The 16,246-nt window shown below is 44.2% G+C and overlaps 2 protein-coding genes across 3 annotated transcripts in view; one reads left to right on the top strand and one right to left on the bottom strand.

Annotated features, from left to right (window-relative positions):
• The window catches only part of Insyn2a (inhibitory synaptic factor 2A), a 55,141-nt gene extending 45,276 nt beyond the window's left edge, over nucleotides 1-9,865 (top strand). The window contains 1 exon segment of the mRNA NM_001143803.1: nucleotides 7,112-9,865. Within this exon segment, the coding sequence (NP_001137275.1) occupies nucleotides 7,112-7,295 (184 nt within the window). The 3' untranslated portion in view covers nucleotides 7,296-9,865.
• Dock1 (dedicator of cyto-kinesis 1) overlaps nucleotides 1-16,246 on the bottom strand; it is a 509,283-nt gene that overhangs the window by 276,229 nt on the left and 216,808 nt on the right. For both annotated transcript variants that reach the window (NM_001143858.1, XM_087561118.1), the window contains 1 exon segment: nucleotides 15,417-15,512. In NM_001143858.1, the coding sequence (NP_001137330.1) occupies nucleotides 15,417-15,512 (96 nt within the window).

The raw sequence follows: 16,246 nt of genomic DNA, 5'->3' as shown, positions 1-16,246 counted from the left end.
TTCTCTGGGAAGATTTCGGTGATTTTCAGGTGTGGTGGTTCCCAGGCCCTCTCAGCAGCCTCTCCTTTGGTTGGAGCCAAAGGAACCGAGCCTGCCATGGAGGACTGAGAGGCAGACAGCTTAGCTCACATCCAGAGGAAACCAGGAGGCAGTTTCCCTGTTGGAACAAAGGAGCATAGGAATGTGCAGAAGGATAAGGGCAGGTGAGGGGAGGATCATGATTATAACCAAGTCTGCTACCTGGGGGAGGGGGCTCACCACAGTAGATTTCAGATAGGATGGAATTTCTACATTATCTGTCATTCACTGCAAGAGAGAAAGCCATGCTTGTCACTGAGGCCAGAATGGCAATGTGTGACTGGCTACATTTAATAAATGATTGGCCCCTTCTAATTATAATGCATGGTTTTGGCAAGTTCTAGTAGGATGACATAAGACATACTAAATACTCACATGACAATTTCATAGTCAGCCGGCCACATTCCTGGCTGCCTGGGGGAGTGACAACAGGCAGAGCTTATCAAAATGTCTTGAATTTACTTCTGCTGCCCGTGGCAAGAGCAAACCTCTCCCAAGGGCTGTGCGCCTGGCCTGGCCTGCCCTTGCACTTGGGCACTCCATAAGGCCTAGTGTGGCAAGAAGGTGAACAGGCTGGGGCCTCAGCCAAGCCTATGGCAAAGGTTAGGGGAAAGTTAGAGGACACATTCTGAAAGATCACTCTTTATCTAGCATGGATACTATGTATTTTAATTTGTAGCCACAATCGATGGGTAATTTTTAAAACTATACTCACAATATCTTTGTCATCGAAAAGATCTTTATAGTTTCAGTAGTTGAAATATTAATGGATAGGCAACTATTTCTAGTGTTTTGAAGCCTTACATTACTGCTATAAACAGATATGGAATACATGAAATAGTGCTGGGGAAGGGTAGCAAATCTATATCTAAAAATTAAAAAGCTAGTAATAAGTCACTAATAATTGATTGGAACGAGATGCATACCCTTATATAGACCAACATGTATTTTATAGAGATAAGAGATAAAATAGAGCCATATACTGTGTACATATTATATAATACACAATAAACAGAATTCTACAAATAGAACACACATTACATGTAAAACAATACAGGGAGCTCTGCGTAGTGCAGCTCTGCGAGTTTGGAAGGGAGGAGATTTGGTTCAGTTCAGTTTATTGTGACTCAGTAAATAAAGAGGGTGTATTCTGAGAGGCCAGCATTGGCCGAATCACAGTGAACGATGGAGTCAACGTGGGCATGTGTGTGCCTCAGTAGGTTCCCAGATAGACATAGAAAACACGTGGCCGGATCGTGGCATGCCAGGGTATTGTGCAGGACCTGTGAGTGGGTAGCCTTAAGTCCTCTACAAAACCCACTGAAGGAAAGGGAGACAAGCACTCAGTTTAGACACAGGAGCAGGATGTGGACAAAGCGTTTGCCACTTTGGCCAGGGAGACTCTGGAGGTGGCAAGAACAAGACCCAGCAATTTCAAGGCCAAAAGGGAAATACCAAAGTCCGGCAATGGGGTGGTAGAATATGTGGGTGCTAGGGGTGGCAGTGTGAGACCCACTGGATTAGCTAGCAGAGAGGAGGGAAGAATCTGTGTGTGTCTAGGAAGATGTAGAGTGCCTGTTAGATGCTCTATGGGGAAATGTTCAGAGGAAAACAATGGCTACTTTGTATTTTATTTCTTCTACTGCCTGGAGAAGTGGCTGAGGATATAGATAAACAGAGGAGGAGAAAGAAAGAAAAGTAGTTGCCTAGATTTCTCTAGCATACAAGAGAGCATGACCTGAGACAGACCCTAAGCTGGTGTTTTCCCATACAGTAGATGTCCATCCAGTAGTCGCCTACACCCCCACGAGGTGCTGTACTCAGAGACTTTACTTATCCTATCCAAAGCCCCAGGAGAAGAGTTCCCCATGCTCCCAGTGCATTGACTCTTGGGAACTGCCCTCTGAGTGGAAGACTCTCCATCACCACTTCACAGCCGAGGGATTTCGGGTCCCCACGGTGAGATGATTTATCCACAGTGGCACAGCAAGATGTGCAGAGTCACGGTTAGCACCAGGGACTCTGTGATCTCACTCAAAGAGAATCAAAAACAGAGTCTGGGGATCTGAGTCTCCATGGGCCACAGGACATTGACAGGCAGAAGAAATGAAAGATTTGGGGCAGAAGAAATGAAAGATTTGGGGTCTTCCACTTCAGAAAACAAGTAAGAGCTTGGGGACCACACTCACATGGTTTTAGCTCTTTCCTGCTTTAGAATGAGAAGCAGAGAAAGACTTCACCTGAGGCATTCATTTAAGCTGAGGGATAGACATCATTGGTAGAACCTAACTTTTTTGCAGGAGGTTCAAAAGAGAAAAGAGGCACCAGAATATTGTCCTGCTGCCCCGCATGAAGCGGCCAGGAGATGCATTTGTGAGAAACTTTGCATCTTACCCAGGAAAGAAAGGAAGCTTAGATATGGGCTGAGAGAAAAGCCTGAGATTTAGACTAGGGCGAATTTTACTTCTTTAGAAACCTACAGACAATGCTGAAGAGATGGCTCAGTTGATAAAGTGTTTACCTTGCAAGCATGGGAACAAAACTGAACCTAACCTCAGAACACACATTTAAAAAACAAAAACAAAACAAACAAACAAACAAAACCATAAACATCTTAAAATCCCAGTGCTGAGGAGACAGGCAAATTCTTGGAGCTTGCTTTACTTGGCAAGTTCCAGACCAGCAAGAGATAGTTTCAAAAACAAAGCAAAGTGAAACAAAAACAAAACAACGCACCAAACTACAACAACAAAAGGCATATGGCACATGAGAAATGGTAGGTTAATCTCAGGCCTCCACACACACATGTGGATGTATGCATCAGCACATACACACATATGCAAGAAATAATACAGAATGATAATTTTTTACAAACTTTCACAACTAAAACTTATCTTTCAGACAGAATGACTAACCAAGGAAATGGGATGGCTTTGCATCTTTTAATCATGAACCAGTAGGAGCCGCAGAAGAGTGTGCCAAGGCTTTGCAACACTGCAGACATGGCTGCTGCTCACTGGGAATCCCTAATGGGAGGCATTGTTTTAGATTTCTGGAAAGAGAAAGGGGGTACAGGCAAGGAAAGGAAAGCTTTGGAGGGGCTCAATAATATGCCCTGCTCAACGGCTGTTAACACAGTGTCCCGGTATCTTTCTCTTCCATTGAGTACGAGGTACAGCCTAATATCTGATGCTAGAACCCACTTATCCGGAAAACTCTGGCCAGTACCCAGGACCAAAGCAAATGCAGAATTTCCCAGACTTAATGTAAATCAAAGAAGGAACTCAGGAAGGTGAGGATGTGTAGTCAGGTTGCAGAGACTGTGTGTAACCAGGGTGGTGGAAGGGAGCTGGAACGCGGCATTTCATGTTCGAAGCCAGAGAAAGTGCCCGAGGTGGGCAAAGGAATGGCCACAGGAAGCAGGCAAGGAGAAGAGATGGTGACAGCCATCACTTTACACATAGAAGCAGATGGAGAGTTCATCATCCCAGAGTTAAGATAACGACCAAAGTGTGGGCTGCCAGGCAGGCCCCCCCTAAACACTATGCAGCCAACTGGCTGTCCTCAGAAATGGAGGACTGGAGACAGAACAGCTGTACAGCTCTGCACTATCCAGGACCTGCCTTCCTAGCAGAGGCCATTTGGCCATGAAGATCAAAGGAACCTTTGCTCTAAGCCAGCCAGAGATAACCACATTCTTCTTAACCTTGTAATGCTGCCCTGTGCACTCAGCCATCTACTGCAGACCCCAAATAACCCAGAGTGCACTCAGACAAGAAGAAACTGCTAGCAGACAGCAGTGGGCAAGAAATACACATCTTTGCTACCTAACAGCCAGAGTTCACCTACCAGAGTGTGGCTGGCTGAGACATGCAGATCATCCCCGGACATACATTTAGGAACCTGGACAACACAGAGTAAGCAGTGAGGAGAGGCAGGGCTCACGGTCACTGTGTCACTGAACCCCACTGCAGATATGTCCCAGCAGGTACTCCCAGGCTTGGTGGCCCTCTTCTACCAAGCCTGCTGCAGACTGCAGCACCCTAGATGAGTACAAACAGGACTGTGCTCAACAGATAAAGTCGAGTCATTTCGTTAACAAGAACTGAGATTAGATTACTCTGTGATTACATGGTTCCGCGGTGTGATAAATTGGTTAATGACAGGATTCCCAATGTAGTGGCTTAATGGGAATTCAATAATTACAGGTGCCCAGGATTAGATGGTAGTCTAGCAAGTGCTAGCCACGTGCTCCGTTGTAACAACTAAAAAGCTACCTGGGACAGCTGAAATGGCCTTGACATGGAGAATGTGTTTCAGTATTAGCTTAGCTAAATGTCACATCTCACACTCTGGAAAGGAGCTTGTTGCCTAAGCATCCAGACTGAGAATGCTCTAATGCTTTCTTTTTAATCAGCGCCAGACTCAATTGTAAAATCTGCAGTCGACACATAACAGTAAGAACAAAGTAACATTGGAACTATTCACTAATAAGTGAAATGGCCTTCCATAGACTTGTATGTCTGAGAATGTGTTCATTCTAGAATTTGCTAAAATAGCAATTCTCATTCCTTGAACTGGGGTCAATGGAAGCTCACTGATGATGCAGAAATTAACTCAGCCCTGCTCCGCAGACTCCTGCACCAAAACAGGATCTCCTGCTTTCTCAGGCACCATGGCCCAGACAAGCGAGGGTGTCACAGGTTCAGAATGTCCTAAGGTTTGACTTTGCATAGCTGTCCCTAAGAGGGGGCTTGACGCCACTGCCTCACATTCTAGAGGGGTGACACATGTGCTGAGGAGCCTCAGCTCTGCTTCCTGGAACGAGAGGCTGTCTCAGAGAGGATTCCAACAGATCCCTAAAAGTCTTCTGACTTCCACGCCTGATGTGCCATCTACACACATGCATGTGCATGTATGTGCATGCACATGCACACAGACACACAGATGCTCACGGCATACACAGCATTCTAAAAAAATAAATGAAAAAATAAGGCTTCTTATGGAAAAAAGGAGAACAGCCATTAACTTTTCTCGAAACTAAAAAAAAAAAAAAAAAAAAAAAAAAAAAAAAAAAACCCTCAGTGACATTACTGCCTTTGACAATAAGAAAAATGATGTATGGAATGTGGAAATCATAAACTGGCCCATTCAATGGGACTTGAACTTACTTTTTGAGACTCCAGATAACACAGCTTTGCTGTTCTGTGTTTCCAAAACGTCAGAATTTGTCTGGGATTAGTGGTTCCCTACATGGATAGGATTTGAGGCTTATAGATGGTTCATGGATGGTTCCCCAGCCACAGACTGTTACGGACATTCACTGAAGTTTACTGACATTTAGTCTGGCATCTGGACAACGTGAGAGGACAGAGTGCAAGACTCCAGAGCTCTAGTCCAAACCACAAAAAGCAGGTGATCCCAAAAGAGAAACTCTCCAGTGTGCCACATCAGAGAAAAACCGTGGGCCAGGGGGGTCCATTAGGAGCAGATTCTAGCGAACTATCACTCCTTCCCAAAGACACTGACAGCATTCCTCCTGCACCTTCCTAAGTAACAGAGTACATTTTGAAACACATCTTCAGTCTTATCTTTCTAACACAAACATCCTTGCACACTCCTGCTCCTGCAGTGTAATTACAATCTTGTATTATTTTGACCAAACGCTATCTATGCTGCTTCCTGGGAAGCTGTGTTTGATAACAACAAAATCCTTTTGGTCGTGCTGAAGCGATAAACACAAGAGTCCTCCCCAGGGTCCTCTACTAGCAGCAGTCCATAAGAATGTTTCAGACAGGTACAACTTTGCAAGAAGGCAAGCCAAAGGCATGCATTCATGGTGGTGTCAGCCTACAGGCTTCTCTGACTGGAGGCTGTCACACGGGAACACACAGTTTGATGCCCTGCAAGTGTGTGTGTCATGGATGTGCATGTTATGACTTCTCCCTCTTCCTGTGTTTACTGGCTAGTTAATTTGCATGCTGTCCACGTGGACAATTCAGGATAAACAGGGTGTCCAATCTGACTTTCGAATTTTCTGTGGCAACAGACACAAAACAGACTTTGATTTAAATTCTCCATGTAAGGTGCATGGACCTGGTCTTGTGGTCATGTACATGCATGGAGGCATGTGGAGGCCAGAAGTTGAGTCCCACATCAACCTCTACAGCCCTCAATTTTATTTTAAATTTCATTTTTATTAATTTGAGGATTCTGAATAATGTATTTTATCATATTCAACTGCTAGCTTAACTCCTCCAACTTCTACTTTCCAAACTCAACATTTTTCCCCACCCTTCAAGACCCATTAGTGGTGCCCATTTATTGTTGGATGTGCCCTCCCAAGGTTCAGTGGTCACTGTCGAAGTAGCATCATAAAGAATATCAGAGGCAGAGGCAGTAAATACAAAGAAACATCTCTGTGTTCAACAAGGCAGCTGCACATAGGCGCTCCCAGCCATGGAGACATGTACGATCCTTGTGTAAACTTAAGCCACACAAAAGCCCAGTGTGAACGAGAGACATGGGCACAAAGTCCATCCCCTAACTGATAAACTATTGACAAACAACAACTGCCGGGACAGGGAGACTCAGCTTTGAGAGTAGCCCCATTTAATCGGCATCTGAGTTTTTGAGGCAGGGTTTCTCTCTGGACCTGGAGCTCGGTGATCGCCATGCTAGCTTGCTGATGAACTGCCTGAACTCTGCCCAGCACCCAGCACTGACATTAAAGGCATGCACCACCACACGTGGTCCTGAGTGGGAGCCGAGGGTGGGACTCACATCTTTGTGCCTGCTTGGCAAGCCCTTTCTTCACTGAGGCTTGCCCGAGAAAGTAACTTATTTTTTCCAAAGAAAATGAGTCAATCTGGAATAGGTCACAGTACTTGAGGGTAAAAATACGATATGGCTAACTGCTTATTACTGAACAATGCAGATACACTGTAAGCCAACTCTGAACGATCACGGCCCCGTATAGGAAGTCACGGGACCTCTCAGGGCCACGCACTAACTCTGTGCTCTATCTTTCTAGTGTGGAGCTGGATTTTAAGCAGCAAGAAGACAAACTGCAGCCCGTGCTGAGAAAACTGCACCCTGTCGAGGAAACTCAGGTCGCCCCTTTGCCTTACACTCAGGAGGCTCACTCCTCCACGCCCAAGCAAAAATCCAAAACTGAGTCCAAAAAGCACGGAAGGTGGAAACTCTGGTTCCTTTAATCTCGTGGGCTTGGGAAGACCCAGACTGTCTTTTAACCCCACTGGAATTTAAGTGAGTCCTTTCCCGAAACGGATAGGATCAAGGGAACTGCGGTGCCAACGCGTGCTCCCTGCTTCTCGCCCTGCGTACCAAAAAGGCCTTCGCACCAACAGATAATTAGCAGCAAGGGAGTGACTGTCACCCCTTGCCAGCTGTCCTTTGCAGTCCACTGGTATGGGGTATAAAGTCTGAAATAAAACTTACGCAGTTAAAGATAAGGAATAACTCTCCCCCCGACAGTGCCCCTTGCCTAAGAAGGAGTGTTGAGATACCAGTGTCCCACACGGCAGGCTGTCCTGGTAGCCGGTGGGACCTCTCACTATTTTGGCTCTCTATTATTATTTATCTTTAAGTGAGAAGAGAAAGCAAGCCTCGAGTTGGCAAAGGACTTCATTTTTACCTTTCATTATGAAATAAGCAGGGGCGAGTGCAGTTTTCAGCACATTCAATTCCGGAGAAAGCACAATTTTTTTTTTCAAGTGGTCGGAGACCATGAATAATCTCGAAAAATGTGACTCTATGTATATCTGCCTTCGTGTGCTGTAGCGCTAAGCCAAGTGACCACATCTCAGTGTCACATTGACACCACAGATTTAGAACCCTCTTCATCTCCAGGTGGACAACATGTTTACTGTTCATTTCCCAAATGGCCAGCAGCCAGGAACCACTCCCACCCCCACCCGAGTCATAATATGCCTTCAGTCATTGCAAGCTGACAGGGTCAGAGCTACTGGACACTAAGCTTTCTTAGATGTTGTTTTTATTCTTTGGGTACCCAAAGGCCAAATGATGAATCTGGCAAGAATTGGAAAGCAGACAGAGATACACAGTGGGTGACATAGTTACCTATAAATCACGGGTGCCTGGGCTGCAGCAGAAAGCATTGGTTCGTTTGTTTGTTTATTCATTCATTTTATTTATTTATTTATTTATTTATTTATTTATTTATTATTTATCTCTGAGCGCAGCCAGGTATTTTATACAGTTCTTTACGCTTTGTCTCTACTGGGCGAGATCTGACCATCACAGAGAGAAACAGCCTGTTTCCCTTAGCTGCTACCAATGGCCAAATTTACCATCACCTACATTTAACCGATCAGTAAACTGTATTAAATGGCATACTTAGGGGAAAGCTGTGAATCAGATGGTTTTAGGATTTTAAAAAACCCACTGTATAATTGAGAGTATTCTCTTGATTACACATGACCACGTAAACCTCCATCCCCTTGTTTTGTTTTGCTCATTTCTTTGCACCTTTACAAGTATCTTTTTTATAGAAACCAAAATCCTCTTGTGCACTAATGACGTCTCTCAGTATTCTGCTTCTCGTGTAGGAAGCAGAGGGTCTTTTTTGGCCTTTTGTTTTTTTCCTTTTGTATAACAATGTTTTGAATTGTTTGTGGGCGTACCAGAAAGACCTAGTGTTTGGTGTTGGTCCAGCACTTTCAGCTGGAACTGCACGCTGATGGCAGCCTGGCAGATCAGACTGCAAGCTTGCAGCGGCTCCGTATTGGGAGAGGGTCATGACCTTCTTTGGATGGGTAGGAGCTAGGGCTTACCACATGCTTTTCCTCATTTAGTTCTAAATATTTGGATTATACAACAAGCTTTAAAAGAAAAAAAAAAAGGCTAAAAGAATATTTTGTGTGAATCCCCTTTGGGGACTACTCAAACCACACTAGAGGTATGCTTATTTAAAATGCAAGGACATGTGCATGCATGCATGCACACACAAAATACACACACACACACAAATACAGACACACACACAGAACACTTGTGCCCATACACGCACACACAAAACACACTGTGCACACACACACATACACACACACACACGCACGCACGCACGCGCGCACGCAAACACATGCCTATATGGAAGTACTCTCCAAGAATATAAATCTGCAGAAGAGCAGTAAACAAGACGTGTCGCAGAAGAGCCCTGACCAAGCTGATCCTGTACCTTGACGGAAGTGCAATTGTTCCATGCACACTAAACTTTAAACATGTGTTTCATGTTTTTATACTGTTTTTAACCGATGTTGCAAAGGTGTTCACGACGAGTTTTCTCTTCCTCTGTTTGAAGAATCCCATGTTCTCACCGAGTGGAAGGAAGGGTTCAGCAGCTTTCTGTCCAGTGCTGCACAACTGTCTAGATGCAAGCCTGTGTGACTACCTGCGACGTCCTTGTTTCCAACCAGTCTAGGCCCCCACACAAAAAGATTAAACACCCGAGAACCAGAAATGAAACTCTGAAGATAAACTCATTCCTCCTCAAAAGGAAAAGCATCTCCCCAAACTGGAAACAAAATATACTGTCAAGTTCATTTCATAGCTGAATCACAAATTTGCCAATGACAGAGGATGACCCTTCTCCCGGGAAGATCGAACTCAAAAATTTCATACAAAACTAAGTAATCAGTTCAGTGTCCCCTCCTATGTAGATGTACACATGGCATTACGTATAGAGAGTAAATTATTATACTTGTCATTAAATCTTTATTAATTTTTAAATAAAAAAAATCAAAGGTAATGTTTTGTGTGGCTACCAAGTTTCTTTCACTGCCTCTGTGTTTGGGGAGGGGAAGGGAATCTAAGAAAATAATAATGGATAGATACTCGATCTAGAAGGCACTCTGGTAGGGTTCAAAGAGGAGAGTATCATGTGTCCTCAGTGCTCCCTATATGCCCACCCCGACCCAGGGGAAAGTTTAGCTTGTGGCCTTTCATATAAGAGAACAAGATGGAAAATTGCCATGATCTTCACTACATCTTCTGTTAGCCACTTGCCAGTGTATAAGTCCCCACACACTGGTGGGCTGATTTTATAGAGCTGTCTTTATCTGACACAGTTACCAGCAGTGGAGGCAGCTTCATGGGTGTGAGGTTAGCTCTGAGCACACCAGCTTCCCTCACCCACATCTCTTATCTTTAAAAAACAAGGGGGGGGGGCTTTCATTGCTTTGGCCTCAGACAAGTGTCAATCCAGTTCACTTATTGGAAGACAAATAGCTATATAATACAAATACCAAAAATGTCATCCAGTTTTGTGAATTAATGTAAGCTAATCAAGCTATAATGGTAGCATGTGTTGTGGAAGGTCACAAGCCATGGGAAAGCTACTCATTAGCTTTTCAACACCTTAGTAATTTTAATATAAGGAACTTCCACAGCTTGGTATGAACATGCAAGATCCTTACCCAGATGATGACATGATTTTTATTTTCTCTGCTGTAAGCCCACTGTTAGTGAGTAAACTTGGGGGTGGGGGGGCACATAGAAAACACAAAACTCCAGGACCCAGTAATATAAAAATGTAAGGAAGATCACCCTGCCAGCACCAAATACAAATAAACTTGTAAAGTCACTGCTCACTCTATGCACACAGTAGGATGAATTTCTCAAGGCCACCAATATAGTTGTCCAGCCAGAGTGATGATGCTTATATGCAAAAGTCAAGCTCCTTCCATTTAAATATCTATAATGCCTTGTTTCTAGGAATGAAGATTTGATCTTATTTTTTTTACAATAAAGGAATTTTAAGAGGACATTGATACGTCAACTTCAAGAAAACACCAATTTCAATACCAAAGCTCATGCAGAGGAATGTAGTATGTTGGTGATAAAGTTATGTTGAGACTTAGTAAAAAGGCACTATTCCCAGCGGTAACATACGTAATTAGTGTCTTCTCCTGCAGAAGGATCACAGGCTCTTATAGATGACCTCAGATGCTAGTGAACCCCTTGCCAAGACGGCTACTCTCTCCAAACAGTCTGCACTTATCCATGCCCTACAGGTACCAAACTTTGTCCGTGGCTGAGTCCAGTGAGACAGAGGCACCCAATGTCACAGGGACAATCCAGAATGACTTTCCCCAGCCCTGTGAACTCCCCAGGGGACTCTTTCCTTAGGGGAGGTTCACATCTCTGCCTAAGTGAGTCGGTAATTTTCAGTCTTCTCGTGTGTACCCAGGCCAAAGAAAACTCTTTAGCCATTGTCCTTACTCAATTACATTTTTTAAAGGACTCATTATCAGAATGTAAGTCCAATCGTTTGAAAGAAGCAAGGAGCCAATGCAGCAGGAGAAGGAAGCTCTCTGCTTGTTAATCATTATTCTCTGGCGTAGCCCAAGGATGACGCATGTGTGTGGCTCCAGGTCGTACCAAACGGCTGATCTGGCCACCTCTGTAGAAAATCACTACCCCAGCATAATATCCCACATACGAGGTAGGAATGCTATATTCTGGGAGTCCTGACTGACTTCTAAGACAAAGAGACAAATACAGTGAATCTAAGTCAGACCCAATGCAAAACTGAGTATGACTCTCAGGGTGACTTGTACCCCGCCACCTGTTTCCTGCGGATGTGGCCACAGATGTGCAAGGACAGATCCATCCTGCATACCTGCTTTCTTGATACTTAAGGATTCGTCTTAAAGAACTTCTAAGTGGAGCAGAGATTAAAGAGTCATTTTAATTCAATGGTAAGGTTAGAGCATAGCCTGTTTTCAGCATTTATATGTTCTCCATCCTACAGCCGCCAAGTGGAGGTGCTTTGCTTATATTTTATTCGTTAACTTACAGATTTATCTTCATGAAGACATTTAGGATCAAGAAATATTTTCTCGTGTATGAAAAGCATCCCCGTGGTCACTTCAAGTGGAATATATGGTAAACAAATGCCACAGGACAGAGTGCAAAGCAGAGTTTATATAAAAACACCGCACTTGTGGATAAAAGTTGCTGTACACTGTCTGTGACAGCCTGTCCACTTCTGTGTGAGCTTGCCCACTCCTAACTCAGTATAAAGCAGACAGAAACTGAATACCTAATAAGCCCGCACCCAGTGGAAAAAGCAAACCCATTCCCAGTACTAACTTTGACAATGTCACAGAATAAGTTTTCTAATGAAACACATCTACTCAGAATGTTTTTTAATAACTTCTATTTTTAAAAAAAAATCCGTTTTGAGCAATCAGTTATAACTTTCCAGCTGATTCATAGTTATACAATTTCCACTACAGTTATGCAAAGTGAGTAGCCCAAGAAGATGGAAACCTCTGGGGCACAATGGAATGGCACAGCTCACGCACAACAGATCTGTAAACCATTTTCTGCTCTGTTTCCACCCTAGAAGACCCACTGATGAGGCTTTTGTCCCCCTTGTCAGGGAGCTTTTGTGAAGATCCCCCTCTAATCTAAATTCACAAAGCAACAGGGTAGCATTAACTTAATGCATATACCCCCAGCTGGTGCAGACTGTAACGCCAAGGTGACACAGTCAGAAGTTCTGTGGTCCCACTGCTCTGTAGACAACAGAGAGGAGACCTGGGGATGGCAGATGACTGACAGACACATTTGTCAATAATTCATCTTAAATGGCCAATATCCTTCCTGATCTATCTTGACACTTTCATCGCTTATTAAATAATTACAGCTCATTCACGTTTCCTTTTGTGATTTCTTCCATGAGAGCTTGGTTTTCTAGAACGAATTCAAAAGAAGTCTTTGATTCTTTTTTTTATAAATATCTGAGACGCTCAGAACTGGGAGAAGTTGGCTTAAGACCTCAATCCCCCTTTGACTTCTGGAGACTTCTGCTAAAGTCGGGAGTATGGGAAATGGACTTAGATGTGCAGTTTCCCAGGCTTACTCCCAGACAGTGTCTTGCACCTCTGACACCTATTTCATGGGGATGTGGTACAGACGGGAAAGCCTAGAGGAGGTCCTTACTTCATAGCCACCTTAAGAATATTGAAGAGTTCATTTCAAGGGATCGCTATGTGGTCCTTAGAACAGAAGGGCTTCTCCAAGCTTGGAGAAGTTTCAATCATGAAACTCAGCATCTAGATTTTGCCTGCAGAAGACTGTGGAATCTGTCTATGGAAAGGAAGCAAGGTAAGGATAGAAGAGGACTTATCTTGCAAGGCGGCTACCTCTATGTAGGGTAGAAACCAGAAAGGCTCTTTCATACACTGATGCTTGCTGGCACGGGCCACAGCAATCAGCATTCTACCTTGGTCTCACAGCAGAGGAAGAGACAAGCTGGCACTAGAACCAGGAACCACAACGTACTGGGCGTCCAATGTTCTGTGGTTGATTGGGCAGTGGGGTGAGGTGGAAGGAGCCACGAACAAGAATCTTCCAAGACATTAGTTAGTGCCCAGTTCAATCAAGTGGCCGACAACAACTTGCTGAAGTTGTCACTGGTACTCAGGGAAACCTTCCAAAGAGCCCTGGGCCCCATACTCTGAGTGCCACGCTCATTATACTCTTTCCTTTATCATGCTTTGAGTACTTTTATACAGTCACTCGCAGCCAAATTAACATGTGTGAATTTGCATAAGCTTCCTCTCTATGCCCCTCTCCCATGTTGAGTTGCCAGTCGGGGATGCACAAAGAGATTACAGCTCTCTTGGTAGACACCTTCACTACAAGAATAAGCCTCAATTAACTATACAACTAGCCAGAGGGGAAAAGGGCTATATATCCTTAACTAAAGGTAGGACCAGTTTTTCTCTAAACAGAAACAGAACTGTTGTTCCCTTAACCAGACACAACAGTACTGCCTCGCTAACCAGAAACAGAAAACTGGCTCCCTCCCAAATGGGACACCTTCCCTCCACCTTAAACAGAGACAAGGTTACTGTGGGACCCTGTCCAGATGCTTAAGCTCCAGCAGGTTCTGAAAGCCCCTGAGCGCTGCCATGTCAGCATCAGCCTTGCTTCTGACTTATTCTAAGAAGGACTGTAGCAGAACAGCATGATGCTTACTTTGGCTGCAAGCCACACTCCATCCATTCTACCAGGACGTACTTTCCCAGTTCCCATGAAAGCGTGTATGAAGTACACCAGAGCCTGATTGCAGGAGAACTCCCAGGCACACTGGAGCCTACCCCTATCTTGTTTATGGGGTTCTGTCTTCAGTGACTGGTAACACACAGCGATGTTTCCAGTTCCTGAGAAAGGCATGGTAAAAAGACATCAAGAGTGCAATGCTGGAAAAGCCAACTTAAATGACAGCCAATTCACACGGAAGCCTGTTATTTTCTAATTCATCGCTATGAGAGCCCAAACTTAAATGATATATCTCTAGTCAAGGGAAATCTGAAGACGGCATGGTCTTCAAATCAGAGACAAAAAACAAAATGCACTGTTGCTCTTCATAAAAATATGCCCAGTCTGCCTTCTGGGCTACGGTTCACATTCTGAGATACCCGCCTACTTCAGCAGCATGACCCCCTTTGCTGTGAAGCCTACAGACAGGGACACAGCCCAGGTTAGGGTGGCTGTGCAGCCAACACCAGCCTCTTCTCATGTGTTTTCTCTGTGGATACATGGAAAGGATCAGGAAGACCAATGTGCTCTTCCTGCTGGCAGGATAGAAGGCTACAGAAGCTTTTGTTTTTTTCAATTAAGGAACTTTTTTGTTTGTTTGTTTTTCCATTGCCTGCGAGGCCATCCAGCAAGGATAGTTAAATTGATGTGCACTTGATACAATAAAGTGGTAATGAGGGTCTCGAGCCAAATGTAACCATTTGGGGGGGGATGAAGATGACAAATTCTGCACGCCAGCCACCATGTCAGGGAGTAAAAATGACACTGATCATTGAAATCTGATAGATTGTTCATGAAATAAATCACGTTCCACAAGTAATGACCCATTGTGAGAGAAACAACTAGATTGCGTTTTAGTAGACAATAAAATTGCTAAAGCAGATTACCTCAATTACTTTTTAAGGTGCTTCATAAAATGTTATCCAAAGTACTTTCAACATAAATACAAAGAAAGAAACCACCAGAAGAGAGAAGTCTTAGAAGAAAATACACATCTTTGATAAAAAGTAAGAATGATAAGAATCACAGGACCAGGTGTTTCTGTCTCTGACACAGTGGATAGTTTCCTCTTTCCTGACAGATGCTTCTAGAACTATGGAAAATCCAAATAGACTATTTCTCAGTCACATGCTACCTTGAAGAAAGAAAGTTCACATCCCAGTGGACAGGAGGGGAGCAATGTGGCTGGTGTGTGGGGAACATGGCCTTCTTGGAACACAAAGCATGTGTCTCTGGGCACTTACAATGAGTTCGGAATCCCGCCCCATGGAAATGACCGTCCTGTTCACAGTCCTGAGAAGCTCCTCCATGATGATCTGGACATGTCTCTGAGTCGGGCCCTGGAGGGAAGAGACACCGATGAAAGCCAAGAGCACAGGCCATCACAGTCCCCCCAGCCCCAAGCACTTGTCACTGAACCCAGCTGCTCTGTAAAGAGTCAATCAATTATAGGCCTTAACAAGATGAAAAATGGTCTTTGTCAAAGGCAAATGCCTTCCCGAAGAAAACTCGAGGCCTTTTATTAATTATAGCCCATTAATGATAATTTGTTACATAATCGTAGCAAATTAATTTAAGCAAACCTTAAAACTAAAAGCAAATCCATTTAAACAATATAATGTTTATGATCCCTGGTGAGACCGCCAATTAGTCTTCCAGAGACGCTTGGCCATCTGTAAATGGAAGGCAGGCAGATAACAACACCGACTGCTCTGCGTGTCACATCCCGATAACTTAACTGCCGCACAGAACAGAATGTTTTAGTACCAGTGCAGCAAATTATCTAAAATTCACAGTGCCATGGGGAGAATTTATTCCCTTGTTTAATGTGAAATGAGACTGTGGATTCTCTTCCATGCATATGGCTTGTGTAGGCAGGCACCTGAGCAATCTCTGCACAGTCAAAAGCTCTTCCTTGAGGCTGCCCTACAACCTCTTTGGCCTGACTTTTCTCTGAGAAATGCAAAGAACCTGGTATGGGAACCCTGGGCTGGGCCTGAGGAAGACATCCACGCCTTGGGCAAGGGCCACGCCACCGATGAAGTTGCCTCATCACCCAGCAAAGGTTACGTCT

The sequence above is a fragment of the Rattus norvegicus genome, chromosome 1 (genome assembly GCF_021556685.1).
Source record: "Rattus norvegicus strain SHRSP/BbbUtx chromosome 1, alternate assembly SHRSP_T2T, whole genome shotgun sequence".
NCBI lineage: Eukaryota > Metazoa > Chordata > Mammalia > Rodentia > Muridae > Rattus > Rattus norvegicus.
Note: the sequence above shows the minus strand (reverse complement) of the source record. Positions and strands in the feature narration are given on the sequence as shown.